The sequence below is a fragment of the Doryrhamphus excisus genome, linkage group LG9, assembly GCF_037039965.1.
Source record: "Doryrhamphus excisus strain RoL-2023G ecotype Guam linkage group LG9, RoL_Dexc_Guam_v1.1, whole genome shotgun sequence".
NCBI lineage: Eukaryota > Metazoa > Chordata > Actinopteri > Syngnathiformes > Syngnathidae > Doryrhamphus > Doryrhamphus excisus.
Genome location: NC_136365.1, coordinates 6,434,655 through 6,458,141, shown reverse-complemented (window position 1 = coordinate 6,458,141; position 23,487 = coordinate 6,434,655). Strand labels below are relative to the sequence as shown.

The 23,487-nt window shown below is 39.7% G+C and overlaps 1 protein-coding gene across 5 annotated transcripts in view; it reads left to right on the top strand.

Annotated features, from left to right (window-relative positions):
* grin2bb (glutamate receptor, ionotropic, N-methyl D-aspartate 2B, genome duplicate b) overlaps positions 1 to 23,487 on the top strand; it is a 95,705-nt gene that overhangs the window by 41,778 nt on the left and 30,440 nt on the right. For all 5 annotated transcript variants that reach the window (XM_058069447.2, XM_078793317.1, XM_078793316.1 and 2 more), the window contains exons 4-6: positions 14,191 to 14,334; positions 16,543 to 16,813; positions 17,436 to 17,628. In XM_058069447.2, the coding sequence (XP_057925430.2) occupies positions 14,191 to 14,334; positions 16,543 to 16,813; positions 17,436 to 17,628 (608 nt within the window). The remainder of the gene's footprint in view (positions 1 to 14,190; positions 14,335 to 16,542; positions 16,814 to 17,435; positions 17,629 to 23,487) is intronic.

Sequence of the window (23,487 nt, the reverse complement as noted above, 5' to 3'; positions counted from 1 at the left end):
CTTGAGCTACTTGTGGGAAGAAAGTGGTGATATGAGATATTATAAGACATGACGGGTGCAAACTAAAAATGTCCCTCCTTTCAATAGTCTTTTGTAAAGGTGAAAATACTGGATATGTTCTGCATATGTTAAATACAATATTTGTCGTCTCTACTCGGATGTCCTTGAATAGGCCATTGTGAGTCGTGTCCAAACCAGTTAATTGCTTCCCTTTCCTGGTGCAGACAATGGCACTAGAAGCAGAGTGATAACATGAATCCCTAAGAGGTTGATACCCTTACACAACAAAGAGTATGCTCTCGAGTAATCAACATTCAGTTGATTATAGATCAGTAGCTTCTGGTACCCTGAACTGAACACCTCATTGGGTATTTTGGAGAGACAAATGGGAATAGTTTAATGCAACTTTGAGGGAAGTTTGATCTTGTTAGTATGCATCCTTTACTGTGAGTGTTAAAGGTAAGGCCCATTCAACAAAGGCATGACATAAAATATTACACAAAAGTTAGATCCCCCCTCCCACACATATGATTGATAATGGCGGTGTGAGTCATTTACAATGTAGAGTATGTTTGCCCGAGTGCAAGCAGGATGGCCTCTGTCTTCTAATTTCCAAATCTCACTTTTCACTGTAGTCTCCTGTGTCTTTAAAACTGGGTTAGATTTGCAAAGCCCTTCATGTGTGATAATAAATTATTGATACAAATCATTTGTAACTAAAAATGTTGCTGCTTTAGCCTTTGCAAAAATATATATTTGCTTGTTAATTGATGAAATTAATGACAAGCAAAATCATTTAGTTGCAGGGATGGGAAATTGATTCCTTGGTTGACTATAAGGAAAATGAAGCAAATCAATTATTTTTATTTTGTTTTTCAAACAATTCCTTTAAAACCCATCTCATTCACCCAAAGTTGGAAAACGATTTATACATACTTGGTAATACAGGTCAGATTAAAAAAAAAAAAGCATTGTTTACACCTCTTTATGTTTCACATAATGTTTTTTCATCAAGTGTTGAGACTTCACACATTGTTTGCTAGTTATTGAACGCACCTTGCTGTGAGATGATGAAGTGAAACTTTACAGTGAAAATAACAATCTGTCCTCAAAAACGTGTTGCGACATGAATATCTGTTAATACATGGTCGTAAGTGGTTATACTAAGATTATGTTGTATCAATTACATGTGTATTTTTGCCATTCGCTGGTTGGTGTAGAAAGCAACTCCAATGAGAGCTGGAATCTGCTGTCATTCAACGTCTCATTTTTCTTGCTTTACTTACTTAATTTCAAGTTTTTCTTTTCTGGACAATAAAACAGCTGAGACTGAGCTCAAGTATCAACAGCTGGTTACGAAAATGCTAATAATAAAAACTATTAGTGTGGAGGTGTTAATAATAATAATTTCTGAATGCAAAACACTACTGTATTTCCTCTTGATGACTGATGTATACTTCTTTCTCTTTGGGCTTTTCCCGTAAAGAGAATCCATCTACTCATGTCCTCATTTACTACAACCATAAACCTCCTCTTTGGTCTTCCTCTACACCTCCAATATATATACCAATATATTCACTATTTCTCCTCTGGACATGTCACAACCATCTCAGTCTGGTCTCTCTGACTTTATCTCCAAGGTCTCTAACATGTAATGTCCCTCTGATGTACTCCTTCCTGATCCTATCCATCCTGGTCACTCCCAATGAGGACCTCCGCATCCTCATTGCTGCTGCCTCCAGTTCTACTTTCTGTCTTTTCCTCAGTGGCACTGTCTCTAGACTAAACAACATGGCTGTTCTCACCACAGTTTGATGACTGATGTGTACAAAAGCGGTAAATACATTAGTTGCTATGTTAAAAAAAAAAAAAAGAGAAAATTATTCAGGCTGCACTAATGAACGACCAAACAAAGAACATCGGCTTCAAGAGCGCTGAAGCATGAAAAATCTTTACCTAAATGAAATGAAATATTGATGTTCACGCACACTAACAAACAAATACCTGTTTAGTTTTCATGTCATGCTTAAATCCAGCCACATACACAGACGGTTGAATTCTACTTCATCCCTTCTGAAATTATTACATTTCCTCGACAGAAATTCTTCACACTCCTTCAATCAGGAACATTATGGGATGTTTAAAATGGGCTAAATGAAGCTGCGAGAGCGTCTTTTGAAACAGGGTCATTGATAATGAAACAGCTGAATATGAGCTTAATTAACACAGTATGCGTGTGTGTTTGATTAGAAAGACGGCGCTGGGTTCACGCTGGGGAAGATTGACAGCGGCTGCGGCGTTCCGACTGCGAGGAGGGTAGATAGAGGGAAGAAGATGAAAGGAGGAAAAAGACGAGTGTGATGAAGTGGAAAAGCTGATTGTTGACGTGCACCGTGTTTCGTGTGCGTGTGCGAGTTCTTAGCTTTTGCCTGCTCTCTCTCTCTCTCTCTCTCAAGCAAGACTTCTCTATCTCGTCCTGTGTCTTTCCAATCCCCCCCCTCCACCAGGGTTTCTTGAACATGGGACTTATACGTTGCTCTACCCTTGCAAATCTAGTTGGAGACAACCTCTTATTGGCATGACATAGAGATGAGTTGCCAAATCCTTTCAGGCCCTCATCACTCTACAGTGACACAGTAGCCTGCCTGTAGCAGGACCATCCATGACAGTTTACACTGTTTCTATGGCTCCTCTGTGGTGCATTCAAGAGAACTGGGGAGTAGAACTTATGAGGTCTGACCTTACATTGTTCCAGTGGGAAGTAAATGGACAGAAAAAAACATGGCTGGCTATGGTGGTAAACTTGATTGTGAGACAGCAAGATTTGTCAGCAAAATTAAGGCATTTATTATGACACTTTTGTGACAGTTAAGAATGTTAAAGGGGACCTACTATGCTTTTCTGACCTATAAATGTAGTTAGAATGTTGTATTCTCGTGTTAAACAATGCCAAAGTTTTAGCTAATGATTTAGGAAGTGAGCCCTAAAAGAAGTTTGGGATGGCTCAAAACGCTTGGTTTGAAAAGGCGTGGTGAAACTGCCTCTTTGTGATGTCACAGAAGGGCGGACTTCCTTATATGGTTCTACAAAATCTAAAAGGTTTTCTGTGCAGGTGATTGTGTGTCGCTGCTCTATAGGAGTCCACAACTGTAGAAATCCTCCCCCTGAGGACTCTAAGTGGGTTTCGAATAGAGGATAATAAGGGAATCTTAAAGAACCAAATTATAGAATGAGAACCATATCATTTATTCCTGACAACAATACCTAATACAGACGTCCGGGCTTATCTGCAGTCCCTGTATACCTACAAGTAAGCGGGTCTTATTACAGCGCAGCTGCAAAAAAAGCACTCTTCTTTTCGCTGCCCGGTCTTTTATACACTCGAGGCTGGAGTCCTGATGCTGGAGTCTTGGACCAATCAGCTTTCGCCACTGCCCTTGCCTGAACCGCTTTCATGGTGTTTCTCCTTTTGTTTGTTCGCTGTGGCATCAAGGCATCTGGAACATTCTGCTTTTCCTTTGTTGCAAAGCAAGCTGTCATATGCGTACTCAATGTTTCCACCTTAACTGTCATGTTAGTCCTTTTTTTGTGTGGGTGCGTGTATAAGTATCTTTTGTCTGTATTTGTGAGACTATGTGTTTGTTTTAGCTTATATCTTTAGCTAGCACAATTGAGCAAATACCTTCACAACTCAATACAAAGGTTTAAAAAATAATAAATTAATAGGTCCCCTTTAAAGCCACATCCATGTCATGTGTGTTTTTTTTTAATTTACATTTTTCTCTCTCAGTCACAAGAAACCTGTCTTAAAAAATATGGAATGTTCATATCTCTGTAAGGGTGTATTCTTATCAGCAGCAAATCAACATGGGATCAAATATTTATTTGCCCCACTGGAAGTGACAGTGGTTGTTTACAAATAGGAAACCTGTTTACTGGAATCTGGACTACATCATACAGCATCCCTGATGCTTGGCTTGTTTTCTTGATATCCGACACACAGAGAACTGTAGAGGCACAGGAACGGGAATTTTGTCTTGAATTTAACCAAATGTTTCTGTGGGTTCATGACATTGCGGGAAGTCACCCTGGACACTACGGTTTCTGTCTCTGACCTAAACATGGCACCACGCAGCATCTACGTACACAACGTTTCACCAACGCCTCCCAAGTGGCTGGTGTGCTGCATATTCAGCCCGTCAAACTATTCTGGGTGTAGCTGAAACTTAAAAGCCATGTTTGATGTCACTTGTTGAGACTCGGGAATGAAACGGTAGTGAGATGCAAGGGAATTTTTATCAGGAAGACCTGAACTGACAGAACTTTAATTGGTCACAATCTTTTTCATGGAAACATATACTTGAAAGTACATCAGTAGTACCACCCTCATGCTGACTTGTAATCTTTTTTTTTTTTTATGAAATCAGACTTAGGCCACTTGTACTAAACAAATAAAAGACATATTTAACATAACACCTTACAGTGGAAATACTTAAGCCCTTTCTCCTTTCATTTTCAATGAGAAGCCACACCAAAAGTCAACTCATGGTGCTGGAAATAACTGATATGAAAATTCTTTTTTTTTTTTATGTACACGGGCCAGACATGTCCAGACAGTTTTCTATTTCTTTCATTTCTTATACAATAACCTTGTCAACCATGACTCTGCTACACTCAGCCAGTGAGAGATTTTAGAGCACAGCAGGGCTCAAAAATCCCAACATTACAATAATCCTGTCTGGATGAGACAACGAAGGAGTGCATTAAAAGGCGTGGATGGAACAGATCGCTATCACTGTCCTGGTCTTTGATGTGCTGATGAAAAGGAAAAGCCAGATCAAGTGCAGTTGTAAATCTAATGCTAACTAGCTGCACACTGCACTTTTCTTTCTGTTTTGGGTGACAATGCTGACATAGTTTGTGCCTTTTAACACGCCATACATCTATTTAACACCACACTGCTTGTCAAAACAAACATAAAGCAACAATAGGTAGAAATTGGACATTTTAAAACAACACTGGTTTGTAATAAAGCAGTGTGTTTTTACCGTGGTAACCGTACATCACCAACATTTGAGGTCTGCAATGTTGATGGACCAGTTAGGATACCGTTGCTCATGTTGTGTCAGCACTGGAATTAACCAGTTAATTAATTAGTAAATAATTTGGTACAAGATTTCAGTGTGTTGCTAGTTTCAAGTAAGACTTGAACTTTAATTTGATACTTCTTTCATTTCTCGACCCCATATATTAAAGAAGTCAAAGCAGATTTTATACCGGAAAGTAAAGCCATTGTGTAAGGAATCCTACTTTGGGGAAATTAACTTATCACGGTCGGGTCTGGAACTAATTAACTACAAGAAAGGAGGGATTACTTACTATAGTATGTTCAGAAACCCAAATAAACACCTGAAACACACTCGTATGTGATTTCCCACCATCAATCCATCATCCCAAAGCATTACTTCACAAAAGGTATCGGCCCAATTTACTATTCTTAGTGCAACTTTAGGTGCGGAACAAAGTTCTAAGTTGTCGCTTCTCCATCTGTTATTCTCGTATTGCAGGTTTTGCACACAGCGATTTGTTTTTATGTTTTTTGTTTTGTTTTTATGACCTTGTAATTTGCCAATGCAAATGAGTTCGCCCTCATTATCATGTTAATCACTGCCACTCTCCAGCGATTGGACGTTAAAGGATGCATTCAATGAGGCAAATTCTGGCCGAGTGGTTACCATGTTGGCCACACAATAAGGAGATCAGGAAGACCACGGTTTGATTCTCCGCTTGGGCATCTTTGTGTGGAGTTTGCATGTTCTCCCTGTGTGTGCGTGGGATTTCTCCGGGTACTCCAGTTTCCTCCCACATTCCATGTTAGGTTCATTGCTGATTCTAAATTGTCCATAGGTATGAATGTGAGTGTGAATGGTTGTTTGTCTATATGTGCCCTGTGATTGGCTGGCGACCAGTCCAGGGTATACCAGGGCTCCAGCATTTACCTGTGACCCTAATGAGGATAAACTGGATAGAGACTGGATGGTTTCAGACCTGACCATGATAAGTGAATTTTCATAAAATAGGAATCCTTCTTTATTGTAGTGCAAGTTGAATTCATAGTTATGGCATAGAAAACCTGTTTACACTCTTCTGAATACATTTGTTTGATTATTAGAGCCCTGAAATAACACCCATATAGCAACAGGATAGCAACTAAGTAAATAAGCAGTTGTGAGTAACTGCAAAGCAGCGGTATGAAAGGAAAAAAAGGTGTGTGCGACATCATTCAGGCTAAACATGTCACAAAGAGAAAATACATAAAGGTCAACTGTGACAAGACTGTTGCTCCCCGCAGGACAATTACAGAAAGCTAAATCACAATGAGGAATAGACTTATGAAGAAACTGCTGCGTTGTGCTTGAAAGTCAGTTAACATGCAGTGGCAGACATGAAATCATGGACCGAGTTGGTTCGCAATGGCCTGGTATGACAATCATAGGACCCCTACTGTTTAGTCTGTACATGCTTCCTTTAGGCCAGCTGATACGCAGCAGCAATGTGTCCTTCCGACACTCAGATCTACGTGTCACTGATGGCAGGTAAACATGGTCCTGCAGGTTTACTTTGTTACTGCATCGAACAGATCGGATGCAAAACAACTTTCTCCAGCTAAACTCAGACAAAACAAAAATCAAATATCTGTGGCCCAAAGAAATAACAAGAAAGTGTTATTAGCCACCTGGAGACTCTTTTACTAAAACCTCATAATGACATTAGAAATCTAGAGAAAACAATGGACTCAGATCTGAACTTTAACAGCCACATTAAATCAATAACATCAGCAATGTTTCACCACCTTAAAATACAGGGAATAGTATCTAAGCCAGATTTAGAGAGACTAATCCAGGCCTTTCTCCGGCAGGCTAGACTACTGTAACAACCTTCTCATCGGGCTCTCTAAATGAGCTGTAAAAAAAAGCTGCAGTGCATCCAGAATGCTACTGCTCAAGTCTGACGAAAACCAGAAAATATGATCATACTCAGGTCACTTGTTCCTGCAATTTCCTTTTAGCTTCACCTCTCTCTTCACCATCTATCTGAAGATCTTACAGTCCATGCTTCCTTCACTCATGGACAAGATCTGAAGGTACTTGATCTGAAATCGAACACCTTAGAGTTTAATATTAACATTCGCAGTGGACGTGGTTCTTATCATTATCTTTATGGTTTGTTCAGCGGCCCAGACAAGTTATTGATGCTATTTCCACATATGTGGTTCTACGTATCTTAATAAAAGTAAAAGTATCGTTATTGAGAATTGTTGGGAACCAGAATCAAAATGAGTTCAAATTCAAACGATGCCCAATCAAACCTCAATGTGTAAAAGCCATATTTCTCAGTCAGAATACAGCAGCTTGCACCTTCCAGAAATTAGTAGGTGGAAAAAAATGGATCTGTGAATCATAATCATGTGGAATATTGTTTAAAGAGCTGGTGAAGGATTGAGCATACGATTAGTTATATGGGTCATCCAAAGCTAGTTGAGGTTGCCTTTCCTGCTGAGGTGTTCCAGTTGGTAGGTCGCTTCTGAACAGAGCCAGGATGCTTTAGTGGGACTCCGCCTTTGTGTCCTCCTGGTGGAACTGGAAGAAGTGGCTGGAGGACAGAGAGTTTTAAAGCTCCCTGCTTGAAATAAATCGAGACAAGCAGTAAAAAATGGATTTCCTGATGAGTACAATTGTTGTGATTGTAGGGACAGTAATGATCTTTTTCCTGACAAATATGCTGTTTACCCTGCGGCTACCGTTAAACATTTAGTATGCCAAACAATCACCAAAGTCTTGGAAGAAGTGATTAGCTTTGATCAGGGGTCTCAAACTCAAATTACTTGGGGGCCACTGGAGCTAGGGTCTGGGCGAGGCTGGGCCACATCAGGTTTACCAAAAAAAAAATAAAATGCATTTATTAAAAACAGAAAAATGAATAAACTTTGCTTTTGTTCCAATTTTCTACAAGAAAAGCTCTGATAAAACATTCCACTGTTCTCAAATATCTTAATTTTTATTTTTCTACACAAAATAAGATAAATAAACAATCAAGAATAAAGAAAATCAATCAATCAGTAATAAATAAATATAATAATAATAATAAAACACCAAATAATAAAAACTTAAGAAACCACATATAGTTGGTGGGTAGACAAATTATTTTTTTCAGATTAAAATGAACAAAGCATTATTAGAGCCCTGTAGACATGACAAAACATGACTATAGTCACATTTATACTCTTTTTATTTACAACATATTGCGCAACTGCAGGGTCGTGAGACACATGCTAACTCGCGAACTAGAGAGCTAGCGACCTAAATGATAGCCTTCAAGTTATTTCCTTTAAACTTAAATAGCCAAAAACGTACCACTTCCACACGGAGAGGGAGGATAACTATTAACAGTTATTTAACCTTTAACATGAACATTAATCAAACGTAATCATTTTTTCTGGGTACATGATACCATACAGCATCCATATCCAACTTGCGCGGGCCGCACTAACATTAAACTTTCATATCAAGGCGGGGGCCTCAAACTAGTGTCCTGCGGGCCACATTTGGCCCGCGGGCCGCATGTTTGAGACCCCTGACTAGCTAAAGGTCTTGTTTCTCGCCTTGCGGTACGCACCTCCAACCGAGCATAATTCCAATCGCCAGGGTAGTTTTTGAGTGTTGCGCTGCCCTGTTAAAGGATTTATTAATGAAACTCAAAAACTGATGAGGAAAAGTAAGCGTACAGTAGATGTAAATCATGCCCCAATCTTTTCATACAGCCCCCCACTACCTTTATTTCCACACTGCCAATCCTTTCACCCTAACTTGACACTGCAATGTTGGTGCCTCATTACTGTGAAAAGTAGGTAGCAGCATATCTGTCCCTGTGGGTGAAAAGAAAACGAAGGGGGTGTAGGGAGTGGGGCGTATGGGGAGTATGGGGAGTCTGATGTGATGTATTGTGCCTGATGAGCACTCACTCTTCTGTATGATTCATAAGTATGACCGATTGTCCATGTGGATGCATACGTGTTATTCACACACGTGCATGCATGATTATGACCATTGTATTCCTCATTTATGCGGTGGTGCATGTAAGTCCAGGTTAATGCTCACAGTTACAATTAAATGACGATTTGATGAAATTAAATGCTTTGAAAACTTGCTACAATACATGTATTGCAGTGGAACCTTGGTTAGCATCATCAATGTGGTGCTTGAACCGAAATGTACTCTGTAACCACATCATTTTTTCCCATAAGAACTAATGTAAATACAATTCATACATTCGGTTTGGGAAAGTTTACAATTAAAGTTTTACATGCAGTAAATATTTCAAAGTATATATAAATTGTACTTTGCAGATTGTAGTTTTTTTCGTGCTTTATTTTAAAAATTAGATAAATGCGATCTCATAAAAGGCTGCACGGTGAACAAGTGGTTAGGAGACCTGGGTTTGATTCCCGCTCGGGCATCTCTGTGTGGAGTTTGCATGTTCTCCACGTGCATGCGTGGGTTTTCTCCGGGTACTCCGGTTTCCTCCCACATTCCAAAAACATGCTAGGTTAATTGGCGACTCCAAATTGTCCATAGGTATGAATGTGAGTGTGAATGGTTGTTTGTCTATATATCCTCTGTAATTGGCTGGTGACCAGTCCAGGGTGTACCCCGAAAATGGATGGATGGTATCTAATAAATAGTCAACACATGCACCATTCAATCTATCTTTAGCTGACTAAGAAGACTGACTAAGGCGAGATAAAGTACGTTAGAACACTAGCATCTTCATTGAAATATTGAACCAAGACATCAGCTTTAAAGGGCAGACCAATCATCAGTGTCTGCAATCAGCATTGAACCCTCTGACAAGAATGAGGCAGTCGATGATTGAATGGCCCTAATTGTGAAGACAAACACAAGTTAACAGTTGTATGACAGAGTGCATAAGCTGTGGTGTTGCTCAAAGACGTGAGACTGATCATGAAAAGTTGATTAGAACTGATTAATAATGGCTACGTTGCCCAAGTGGAGTGTTCCAGGAAGGTAGCAGTTGTTGAATTGTTCCATTAATCATATCATTTGTCCTCTACTGCTCTATGTGCGAATACAGCGCATGCTGTGTGTGTCCGTCACATCTAGACACTCTTCTACTGTGAATATGCACAATATACCTTCACTTGCACACTCCAGAATGAAGCAGTGCTCAAACCTTGGGTGTGTACGACAGCAAAAACAGCAGTCAGTGTTGTTGCTCCAGTCATCACCCTCTGTCACACAGAGGACCCCTGACATGATGCCGCTCTCATTACAGCCCCTGTGCCATGTCGCCTCCAGTCACTTACACCTCATGAATAATCCATCTCGACTGCCGGGTCCTGATGAGCCCGCTTGGCGCTTATGACATGGCTGGCTGACCCTGCCTTGATTCAAGGCACCAGACGGTTCCTCCTTCTTTTTTCTCTCAGTCTTTTCTTGGCAAAGACCCCTCAGAGATGCCCCTTGTCATACTTGCAGACAACGTGCTGACAATGTGTAGTAATCTGACCTTCGAATATCACTTTTGAAATGATATAGATGGTCATGGCTTCCTTTATGGACAATAATTGTCTTTGTCATTGACCTGGCAACTCCAGATCTCATACTTTAGTGATCTGTTATATTGGTGGATCAGACACTTCTGTTCATGGCTTTATGTTTTTCTTCATTTACCAGTGTGCCTTAAATTGAAATTCCGTATCTATAGAAGATCACAAGGTGCTTTTGCTGTTAACACCATTCCGTATGAAGATCTGAATGATGTTATTACACTGGGGTAAATTGGAAGTAGAAGAACCTACTTTAACACGCTACTACTTCCTGCATTTATGTCTGTTTAGGCAAACCACACATTAAAACACATTTGGGAGAAACAGAATGAGTGAAGTTGTTTGTCGTTAAAAAATACAGTTCTTTAAAGAAAAAATGCAATTCTTTATTAGAAACATGAACACATTTCCCCACCCTCGGCATCTCTGTGTGGAGTTTGCATGTTCTCCCCGTGCATGCGTGGGTTTTCTCCGGGTACTCCGGTTTCCTCCCACATTCCAAAAACATGTTAGGTTAATTGGCGACTCCAAATTGTCCATAGGTATGAATGTGAGTGTGAATGGTTGTTTGTCTATATGTGCCCTGTGATTGGCTGGCGACCAGTCCAGGGTGTACCCCGCCTCTCGCCCAAAGACAGCTGGGATAGGCTCCAGCACCCCCGTGACCCTCGTGAGGAAAAGTGGTAGAAAATGAATGAATGAATGAATGAATGAACACATTTCTTTCTTTTTTCTGTATATTGTAACAAAAGAAACAGTAGAACATTACTGAAACTTCTTTCCTAGGCATATAGCTTTCACATACTAGCCCAGCTTCTGTCAACAACAGCAGCATAGAAACAGCAACAACACTAACAATGTCCGCTCTCATTGCGATTGCTGTGTCTTCCAGCTCAAGACTTGAACTCCACTCCTCACGTAAAAAAATGCTGACAGCAAATGAAAAAGAAGCAAAGAAGCAGCATCCACTCTTCCGTCTATTCTGTTGTGTTACTCTGCCAGATAAATATATATATTTTTTGTGTTAGCTGCTAGAATAACTATCGCTGAAGCTTGGTTAATATATCAGTCACTGTTGTTGTTTTTACAATTACAAAATGGGTACCTGAATGACCTACTAACTCATTTTCCCTCAGTAGAATGCACAGAAAAGGAAAAGAAATAGGATTCATGTTTCACATGAGGATTGTGAACGAAGGGCAATTTTCAAACTTCAAAATCAAATCAAATCAACTTTATTTGTATAGCACTTTTCCTGCAAAGACATGCAACACAAAGTGCTTTGAATTAAAACAATTGCCACAATTAAAAGGAAAAAGCAAAGAAACAAAAGAAAGCCCCTCCCTCCCACCCTCCATACTAGACACACATAATCACACACAGTAGGGAGACGTGGCAAAACATGCAAATTTAGCTCACGATAAGAGACTTAAGAGATGTTTTGTGTTCTTTACACACTAGACTTTATAGACTAGTCATGTAGCAGGAATCTGAAAAACAACAAAATAAATCCTAATTTCTAAAAATAATCCCAAAGCATGATTATGTGGTGCAAGCATAGCACCTAGCATCTAGTAGCATATACAGTGCATCCGGAAAGTATTCACAGCGCTTCACTTTTTCCACATTTTGTCATGTTACAGCCTCATTCCAAATTGTATTAATTGAATCTCTTACCTCAAAATTCTACACAAAATACTCCATTATAACAATGTGAAAAAGTTTTTTTTTTGACTTTTTTTGAATTTATTAAAAATAGAAAACAAAAAAATCACATTTACATAAGTATTCACAGCCTTTGCTTAATACTTTGTTGATCCACCTTTGGCAGCAATTACAGCCTCAAGTCTTTTTGAATATGATCCCACAAGTTTAGCACACCTATCTTTAGGCAGTTTTGCCCATTCTTCTTTGCAATAAGTCTCAAGCTCCATCAGGTTGGATGGGAGACGTCTGTGCACAGCCATTTTCAGATCGGATTCAAGTCTGGACTCTGGCTGGGCCACTCCAGGACATTCACAGAGTGGTTCTGAAGCCAATCTTTTGAGATCTTGGCTGTGTGCTAATGTCTACTGTCTATATGGTCAAGGTACATGACCAGTCTACTGAGGTCAAGAGCGCTCTGGAGCAGGTTTTCATCCAGGATATCTCTATATATTGCTGCATTCATTTTCCTTCTATCCTGACTAGTCTGCCAGTTCCTGCTGCTGAAAAACATCCCCACAGCATGATGCTGCCACCACCATGCTTCACTGTAGGGATGGTATTGGCCTGGTGATGAGCAGTGCCTGGTTTCCTCCAAACATGGCGCCTGGCATTCACACCAAAGAGTTCAATCTTTGTCTCATCAGACCAGAGAATTTTGTTTCTCATGGTCTGAGAGTCATTCAGGTGCTTTTTGGCAAATTCCAGACGGACTGCCATGTTCCTTTTACTAAGGAGTGGCTTTCGTCTGGCCACTCTACCATACAGGCCTGATTGGTGGATTGCTGCAGAGATGTCCTTCTGGAAGGCTCTCCTCTCTCCACAGAGGAACGCTGGAGCTCTGACAGAGTGACCATCGGGGCCTTGGTCACCTCCCTGACTAAGGCCCTTCTTCCCCGATCGCTCAGTTTAGAAGGCCGGCCAGCTCTAGGAAGAGTCCTGGTGGTTCCAAACGTCTTCCATTTAGGAATAATGGAGGTCACTGTGCTCATTGGGACCTTCAAAGCAGCAGAAATTTTTCTGTATCCTTCCCCAGATTTGTGCCTCAAGACAATCCTGTCTCGCAGGTCTACAGACAGTTCTTTTGACTTCATGCTTGGTGTTTGTGCTCTGACATGCACAGTCAACTGTGGGACCTTATATAGACAGTTATTATATTTCCAAATCATGTCCAATCAACTGAATTTACTGCAGGTGGACTCCAATTAAGCTGTAGAAAGATCTCAAGGATGATCAGTGGAAAAAAGATGCACCTGAGCTCAATTTTGAGCTTCATGGCAAAGGCTGTGAATACTTATGTAAATGTGATTTTTTTGTTTTCTATTTTTAATAAATTCAAAACATGTCAAAAAAACTTTTTTCACATTGTCATAATGGAGTATTTTATGTAGAATTTTGAGGTAAGAGATTAAATTAATACAATTTGGAATGAGGCTGTAACATGACAAAATGTGGGAAAAGTGAAGCGCTGTGAATACTTTCCGGATGCACTGTATGCACGATTGTGAATAAAGAAGCTTATGCCATCACTGGATTCTACGTCTGGAAAACTTCCAATGCCAATATAAAACGATCCCGATATTGGCAGCAGTTCTACAAAGAAGTTTGGAGTAATACAAACAGCGACCTTAGTATCACACTGAATCTTTTGTGGTTCCTTTGCAGCTCAAGAGTGACATTAAAGCAGGAGCTCAGAACATTCAGTTAGTTTTCACTTCAGTTTATCAGCGGTAGAAATTGGAACATGTGTTCCTGAGGTGTACTGTACACTCGCTATGCTTGTGTCATAATTATCCGTCTTATCCCGCTCGCACGATTTGACTTTGTTGGCTAATTGGCTCCCTATCTCTTGTTTCCAGGACGACAACTCCATGTTTTTCCAATTTGGTCCGTCCATCGAGCAGCAGGCCTCCGTCATGTTGAACATCATGGAGGAGTACGACTGGTACATTTTCTCAATTGTCACCACATACTACCCGGGCTACCAGGACTTTGTCAACAAGGTAAATAAACAGTGCATGCCTTCTTGAGGTAAAGGTTGCTGGTGCATGTGTCACATGTATGCTGTGTTATGAGACACAAACACAGTCGGCGGATGTGCCACCTGTCTGCTTCATTATCACCGCAGTGAATATGCTGCCTTTGTAAATAAAATCACTTCAGGAAGAAGGTGAGGTCAGTGAAGAATATTATCTAATAGACTGAACATTCTCTTAGAAACATTTTCAACGGAGAGATTTTACTTTTACACATTAGGTGTTATTATCTGTCACTTTGGAACACATTACAGGAAGGCTTTCACTTCATGTGTTTCTGTTCATCATTTCAGTTCATCTGCTGATGTGTGCCGCATAATTCCTTTTCATGATTTTTCTTTTCCACTTTATAAAATTTCTCACTTGATGGGTAAATGATGAATTGGTCCCTACAAAGCCAGGCAAAGTGGAGAACCTGCTTGTGTAGGTTCAAACTGTAATTTCAAGCTTTGAAAAAAGATAAGGTTGGCAGACTCGAATGTAAAAGGGATGCGTGTTCCATTTTCTGATTGCCTTAATAGAAAAAGCAGCCCGGCTGAATTATTATTTTTTTTGCCAATGCAGCCGCTCACTGAGGTTTCATGGTCCTTATCTCCCAGGCCCCGGCAGAGACTCTTTAAACGTGGATGCTGTGAGATTCTGAGTAACACGGAACACCATGCATGCATTTGATACTTGCTACACTTACAATTGGGTTCACAGAATACAAAACTAATCCTGTGAGTTGACAACTATACTTAGTACACATATCCTCTTTTTCTGTCATTCAATGTAAATACTTCAAACAATGTGAAATGGAGAGAGATGCCAAGTATGCTGAGGTTCTCATTGGGAGTGACCAGGATGGATAGGATCAGGAATGAGTACATCAGAGGGACATTACATATTAGAGGCCTTGGAGATAAAGTCATAGAGGCCAGACTGAGATGGTTGGGACATGTCCAGAGGAGAGATAGTGAATATATTGGTAGAAGGATGCTGCGTTTAGAGCTGCCAGGTAGGAGGCGTAGAGGAAGACCAAAGAGGAGGTTTATGGATGTAGTGAAGGAGGACATGAGGGTAGATGCAGAAGACCTGTTTTAAAGGTCTTCCAGTCAGACATAGTTTTTGTATGACCATTTTTTATGATTTATTTTCCCTCAAATATTTTCACAAATTTAGTTTTTTGTTTTTCCCTGTACTGTGCCGTTCTGTGACGTTGGGTGCCCAAACAAAACGCCTACGCATTGCTGACTTAATGTCACCATCATGCATTTTTTATTCAGTGCGACTGTTAAAGAACCCGCCTTGGGGCCAAAGAAAGTTGCGAGTGCCAGCAATTTGATAAAGGAGGTGAGAAACACTATTAAGTTTGATCTGGCCTGATTGTATGGGAAGTCTGCATCAACAATGAGGTCCATCCATTTTTGTACCTTATAGGTTTTTTGCATTGTGTAAAAAAATACATGATTTGTGTTAAGTGTGGTATACTAAGTGGTGCTTTACAGTATGTTATTTAATTGCTGTTAGTTATGTTGCTGAAACATAACTCAATAGGGTACATTTGGATTTTTTCAAAACAATATCATCATGGTAACCCACACCAATGCTAATCCCGTAATGGTGGTGGTTTATTGGTGTTCTCCAATTAACTCCAATTTACCTCCAAACCCAGCTAAATTACCATATTTTCTGGACTATAAGTCGCACAAAGCCAAAAATGCATATTTAGGTAGAAAAAAACATACATAAATCGCACTGGCGTATAAGTCGCATTTTTGTGGGTAATTTATTTTACAAACTACTTGACCAAAACAGACATTACGTCCTTGGAAGGCAAGTTCTAACATTAGTTCTATTAAAAGAATAGAGAACAGCTTGAATAGGTGTAAGATATGCTAACACAATGGTTATTCAGCTACACAAAAAATAAACATGAACAGAAAAGGTGTCCAGGGTTTATGTAACAAACAGTTTTTTCATTTATAAGTCACTCTGGAGTATAAGTCGCAGGAACAGCCAACCTATGAAAAAAAGTGTGACTTAAAGTCCGGAAAATACAGTAAATAGTTTTTTAAACATGACTGGAATGCAAGCATAAAATCTTCCAAATCCATCTTTTATATGGTAGATGTTGTTAGCATGGTTTACCATCTACACACTTCCTAAACAAGGATCTGTGTTTTCCTTTTCAAGGTCCGTAGTACCATCGAGAACAGCTTTGTAGGCTGGGAACTGGAGGAAGTCCTCTTACTGGACATGTCAGTGGATGACGGCGATTCCAAGATCCAGAATCAGTTAAAGAAACTGCAGAGCCCAGTCATCCTGCTGTACTGCACAAAGGAGGAGGCCACCACCATCTTTGAGGTGGCTCATTCTGTGGGTCTAACAGGTTATGGCTTCACCTGGATCATTCCTTCGCTGGTGGCCGGAGATGCGGATCACGTGCCTGCTGTTTTCCCTACAGGTACACACACACACACACCATCAACTATTGCTGCATTACATTACATGGCAGCCTGACTCAAACAGGCATCATATGATTCTTATGATCATATGACCCGTACTTATGAGAGGGTCAGCTTTGGTATTAGATGGAAGGGCTACATAGGAAAACTTCACGCAAATACATACTTTCAAACATTCCCAGATAGGAAACTTTGACACTGCGCTTTATTTGCCTCTCTTTCTGCTAGATTTCAAATGTGAACATAAAATGCAAACCAGCCAAAGTACCATGAAGCCCAAAAAGGCACTTGTCTATGGGTGAGAGACAGTGATGCAGACATCACAGCTTCCTCATGCTCCAATAGTTAAGCACAGCAAAATGAGCTGCGGGATGAACCACAGTCTTTTTCCCTCTGCAGTCTTTTCTTAAAGAAAGCTTTCAACCACTGTTGATGAAAAGCCATATTTACACTGAAAATACTCCTTGGTTCAGTTCAGGACAGTTTTTTGTGACAATAGTTTAACAGGGTACTGAAATAACATCCTAGAATTTTTTGGCACTCTCCCGCTGGGGTACCAACCAAAATAAGTTTGAGCGGTCACTGAACTTATTCCTCTCCTTACACTGCATCACTTCATAGGGCTGATTTCTGTGTCGTACGATGAGTGGGATTACAATATCGAGGCCAGGGTGCGTGATGCAGTCGCTGTCATCGCTACGGCGACATCCACCATGATTCTCGACCGGGGGCCTCACACCTTGTTGAAGTCCAGTTGCCTTGGTACACTCGACAAGAAGAGCACCAGCACCGGCCACTCGAAGGAAATACTCAGGTAATGGTTTCATTTACAGTATGATGAAGAAGCATGCAACTTACAATAGAATGCATCACATAGTACAATTCACAGTTCCACATGTCAAAAAAGGAGTAGCTTTATATATTTTTTATTATTATTCATATTTCCACTATTTCTTTGGTGGGGTGAAATTTATTTTTTTTTTAAATGGTGGTCAACCAGATTCTGGGAACAGATTTTTTAGAGGTTCTATGTTGAAAATGTGCTGTAATTTGGTTGTCCTGCATGGGTTTGAATGGTGAGGCGATCAATAGCAGAAGGAATGAAGTCCAAAAATGATCAAATCATAAAACCTACGACACAGGTCAACAAGGCTTTTACATTAAGCACAGGCCACAGCAATGAACACATGGACATGGACGCCACGCCCAAAGAGAGAGTGTTAAATAGGACAAAATACAGAAATGCTGTACTGTAGGACTAAAGGCATTCTTTGTTCTCTTCCTGTGAGCATTTTTTGTTTTGCCTTTTGGCACATTACAAAAAAGCAGCAACATTGCTGTTCAATAATTCATTGCAGTTCAAATTCATAAGCAATGTTTTCTCTCTTCACGTTGAACTGCAGGATTGAGCGAAATAAGTCATCCAAACACCTTTCGCTTGTCGGGTCATAGTCTCTTAACATTGATTATCATTGATGTCCTATGGTATCTCACAAAAATGAGTGCATTTCAAGATTGGATTTTCTTGCAGCATATCTACACAAGGTATAATACTGTGGAAATGGAACTTGGATGTGCTGTAGATTAGTTGGTGTACAGCTTTTATAAGCATAGAGACTCAACACATACGTACTTAGTATTGCCTTAAAAGCAACACAAGCAAAAGAAGTCCTGCCACCAGTTAAGCGTGCTTTTGTGTTGCTGGTTCAAATGTGTGATGAAGTTGGTCATATTAATTTATTTATTAATATTTATTAATATTTATTAATATTTATTAATATTTATTAATATTTATTAATATTTATTGATATTTATTGATATTTATTGATATTTATTAATATTTATTAATATTTATAAAGGTTTATTAATGTTTATTACGGTTTATTAATTTACAAATTTCCCCACTGATGGACGAATAAAGGCATATCTTAATCTTAAACTTCCTTGGTTATGTGCCACCACGGAAAACTTGTGCATGACAAGTTTTGCACTCAGCTGTCATCACTCCTGCTCCTTGCTACTGTGTTAACACACACTGTTATGGTCATGTGGTGTCTGCATGATGGGCTTAGGTGCGTATGGATGAAAGTACCAGTTGGATAGAGTAGTGTTGTGTGTCGAGAGATGTTTGATTAGATTAGAATTGCTCACAATGGACACGGACAAACACACAATTGCCTTTTACCTCGAATACGTTGAAGACACTGTTACTTACTGCTTGCTTTTTTGATTCTTTGACGTGAAGTAACGTTAGAAAGGTGTCAGCCTTCAGAAAGTTTGTTGGCTAGTCCAGCTGCATACTGGCTCATCCTCATGAAACAGTCCAGTGTGAAATGCCATTGACAGAGTAAAATACATTTCTTTTGCTGGTAGGTAATCAGGAACTCCAACCACTTGTGCTTGATGGTGGTGTCGTTAGGAATTGTAAACAAAAGTGGCTTTCTTTTACATTCAAAGAAACATTTTTTACGAGCTATTACAAAGTTATATCCATCTATCCAAGCTTAATTTGAATAGTATTTTCTCCTTGGAAATAATACAATCCTGGAACAAAAAGCATGTTGAAATGTGAGGACTGTATTCATTTTCATAAGATACTGTATGTCTTTTTTAAATTTGATACTTTTCCTCATTTTGTTTTGTTTCTACCTTTTGGAATTTGTCAAATGTGTGAAAGTGAAAATATTATGCAACATTCTTTCTCCCCCGGAGCAATCTTATCCATGTTGAGTTTGATGCATTACTGTAAATGTGAACGATGTTTTTGGTTTTGTTTTGTTTTTTTTAATAATCAGAGTTCCAGTACACACCGTCATTGCATCCTACCCCCAACAGGACTGATATAACAATAACACCACAACCATGAATATTTCAGTCCCCACAGGGCACTGTGTGACGCTGTGTTAGCGCTCAATCATCCTTTAGGCCCACTGCAGTGCACATTGTGTGTGTGTGTGTGAGTGTGTGTATGTGTGTGAGTGTGACTTGAACGAGTGATGTGTGTTTTTTCAAGCAGCCATTCAATTTTTCTCCATTTGGCTGAGTGGAGATATAGAATTTGGAGCTTGGCAGTGACCCTAGGGGGGGGCATGCCATGGCCTTCTGTACACACACACTCACACACACACACACACACACACACATGCACAGATCACACAGGGTGAAAGGAGCTCATTGTCGCATTTTTTCTGTGTGAACCAGCCCAAACAGAAATGTCCACACAACTAAAGTGGAATTTGAAGAACATATACGCATACACACGGCGAGAGAAAGAAACAATCAAAAGGCCATATGCCTGAGATAGCTACAGGCCACACTGGGCTGCATGCATAGCTGATTAGCATGCCATCCTGTCAGTGCTGATGGACGGAGATCGGAGGTCTCTGTGAGTCACGCTCTCAGATTTGTTTAGGGGCTGCTTGACCTTATGGGGGAACACACACACATCACATTAGATACACACGCAGAAAGCCAGGGACACGCTAAAAACATATCCACACTAAAAGCATAAAATAGCATCGTCTCCCACCTGACAACGCACAAAAAAGATGAATGACAACATGTGTGAGGAAGGGTCAGGAAAAGGGGTGTGTTTTTTTATTATTAGGCTTTATTGACAGTGTGATTCTGTGTGCGGGAGCATTATACTACCTAAGTATTGTAGATACGATACTGTATGTAAGTGATAATTAACATTGTCATAATTTCCATATGCATTTACATGAGTTTCTTTGACAACCTCTTGCGTTGTAATTCATTATGAATTTATTAACACAAGTGTTGGCTAAATAAATACATTGAAAAAAAGTGATTTTCCCTCAATCGAAACTTTAGGAAGTCACATTAATTACAGTGTACAGTCATGGCCAGATATTTTGGGAGTGTACTAAATGTTGTACTGCAATAACTCATTTTTTACATGTCTGTTAGCTACTGCAAAAACGAGAATTTTTTGTATGGATCACAAAAATAAAAAAAAAAAAGATGCAGCAAAGGTATTAAAGTACAAAATGTAAGATAATCAACCAGAGTTTGATTCCACCCTCGGGCATCTCTGTGTGAAGTTTGTATGTTCTCCCTGTGTGTGGGTTTTTTGGGTACTACGGTTTTCTTCCACATTCCAAAAGCATTCCAAATTGTCCATAAGTATGAATGTGAGTGAGACTGGTCACCAGCCAATCACAGGGCACATATAGACAAACAACCATTCACACTCACATTCATACCTATAGAATTTGGAGTCACTAATTAACCTCTATGTCATCCGCAATATTTCTTCGTCGACTGCAGAAACCTGACTGGACAAACTTTCCTGTCAAAAGGTAAATCAAGTATATTTACCTGTAAATTATTTTTTTTATTCATTATCACAATACAGTTTTTTTCTGAATGAGAGATCTTGTCACGCTTATGATGCACAATGTCTATTTTTTTCACTTTTGTTAACAGTTCAACCTTGGTGGAGGTCAACGCTCTATTGAGTGCTCAATTCCAAGATCTCATTTATCCACAGCAGAAAGCAAAATATCAGAAACAGCTTTCAGTAGGATGCAACATGCACCACTGGAAACGACACTCCCAATGATAAGCATATGAAGTCAGTTGTTGATACAGCTCTTTAATTGGCTCTCATTAGATTGTGGAGGTGTACCGTTGAAATGACCTCACCCAATGGAGCTCCAGTCATAGAAGTAGACAGTGTGGCTGCTTTGTGCACCACCATGTCTGCATGTGAGTTTAGAGCTTAAAAGACAATCTTCTCTGCAGGCCATGCGAGGCGTGCACTGCTTCTTTCTCTCTCGTGTTAGTCTTCGTCTTATGTCACCTCTTAAAGCAGTTTCTCCTGCGGCAGTGGCTGCAGCACGGCAGCATTATAGCATTATAGCATTCCTCAATGGCCACAACAATAAAAGTGGTTGTCTGATAAATCCTGCTTCTGTCTATTAGTGAGCGACCTAACCATTGCATTGTGCTTTTGGGCATGTGGAGCCCTAGTGATGCATTCATAGCCTTTTTTTTTTTTTTTTTTTTTTAACACCGAAGTGGGTCAGAGTATCACTTTAGACGTCGCCCACACACTGTGTCAATCTCGTTTTTTTGCTTCTTTTGATTGTCGGTTGTGTTTTCCCCTTTTAAGTCTCTGTGAAAAACTCTTTTTAATGAAGCTGAGTCAGTTCGGCTCGATCATGCGTCTCTTCAACCATCCTTTGTCCCCTATAAATACATACACACATACATCTTGAAGAGGAGGGATTAGTGTGTAGTGTTGCTGATTTAGCGCATGCACAACGAAATCTCATGAGATGGAGACTAAAAGTATCCAGTACATTTTTGTGGCCCTGATATCAACATCCGCTCATTGGATGAGCAAGCAAGTTGTGTGTTTTATTGTTTCATTGATTTGTCCTACAAAGTACGCTTTGGTGGTGATTACTTTTGGTTTACATGTAGTAATTTATTTAGAGTAACAACCACACTCTTATAAAAGTGTTTTATTTTTATTTGCAAAAAAAATCACAGCACAGTCAAAATACACTCAACAAAAATATAAACACTTTTGGTTTTGCTCGGAACTTTCATGAGCTATTTTGAAGTGGACTTTGAAGTGGAATTTCCTCCCACATTCCAAAAACATGCTAGGTTAATTGGCGACTCCAAATTGTCCATAGGTATGAATGTGAGTGTGAATGGTTGTTTGTCTATATGTGCCCTGTGATTGGCTGGCGACCATTCCAGGGTGTACCTCACCTCTCACCCGAAGACAGCTGGGATAGCCTCCAGCATACCCGTGACCCTCGTGAAGATAAGCGGTATAGAAAATGAATGAAGTGGTGTTCTATTATAGCATTTATATTTTTGTTGAGTCTAGCTATATGAACTGTCACCATATATTTTGATTTGTTCTGTATCAGGAGTCTGTTTTACAGACTGTTTTACCGGTTTTCTATCAGGAAACAACAACAACATACATATTTCATCCAAACACAAACTCTTGAAGTGGACTCCATAACCACATCTGCCCCATAATGTGTCTCTGTAACAAGCTGAAATTTATTTACCTTTCTCTCAGTTTGTAGCGATGTGTAGAAAGTTACAGAGCCTGTAGACTGACATACTGTAGCTAAATGGCTAATTTGTCCACACATTTGGACCTGCACCCATCATTCAATTGCCAATCATCTGATGAAAGCATGATGTTCACGATCCAAAGTTTTCTGCACTTGGTTCATTCACACAAAGTAACAATTGTGAAAAAAGAATTGTGGCAGATAAGGCAGAGTGTTTAAACATGGCATGATAAAACATGTATTCATTGGTTGTTTAGCTACACACTTTTAACAGTACTTGCAAGAGAAGACCGAGCTAAGTATGCAACGATATAATTGTCGATGTAGGCCTTTGGTATGTTTCTTTAAAACATGTGGCACTCAGTGGAAAAAGTTTGGATACAACTAAAATCTAAAATGCACTAATACTAATGAAAGTCACATTTTAGTTCTTAGCTCTCCCTGCCGTTGTGTGCAAAAGAATTATTTGAAGATTGAAATTAATTCATATTAAATATGCATTTGATGAAGTCATGCCAGTGAATTTACAGACTGAACAGAACATCGTGTCCTTAAATAACGATTGCCATGGCAATGACAGTGTCAGTGCCAGTGTCCTATCAACA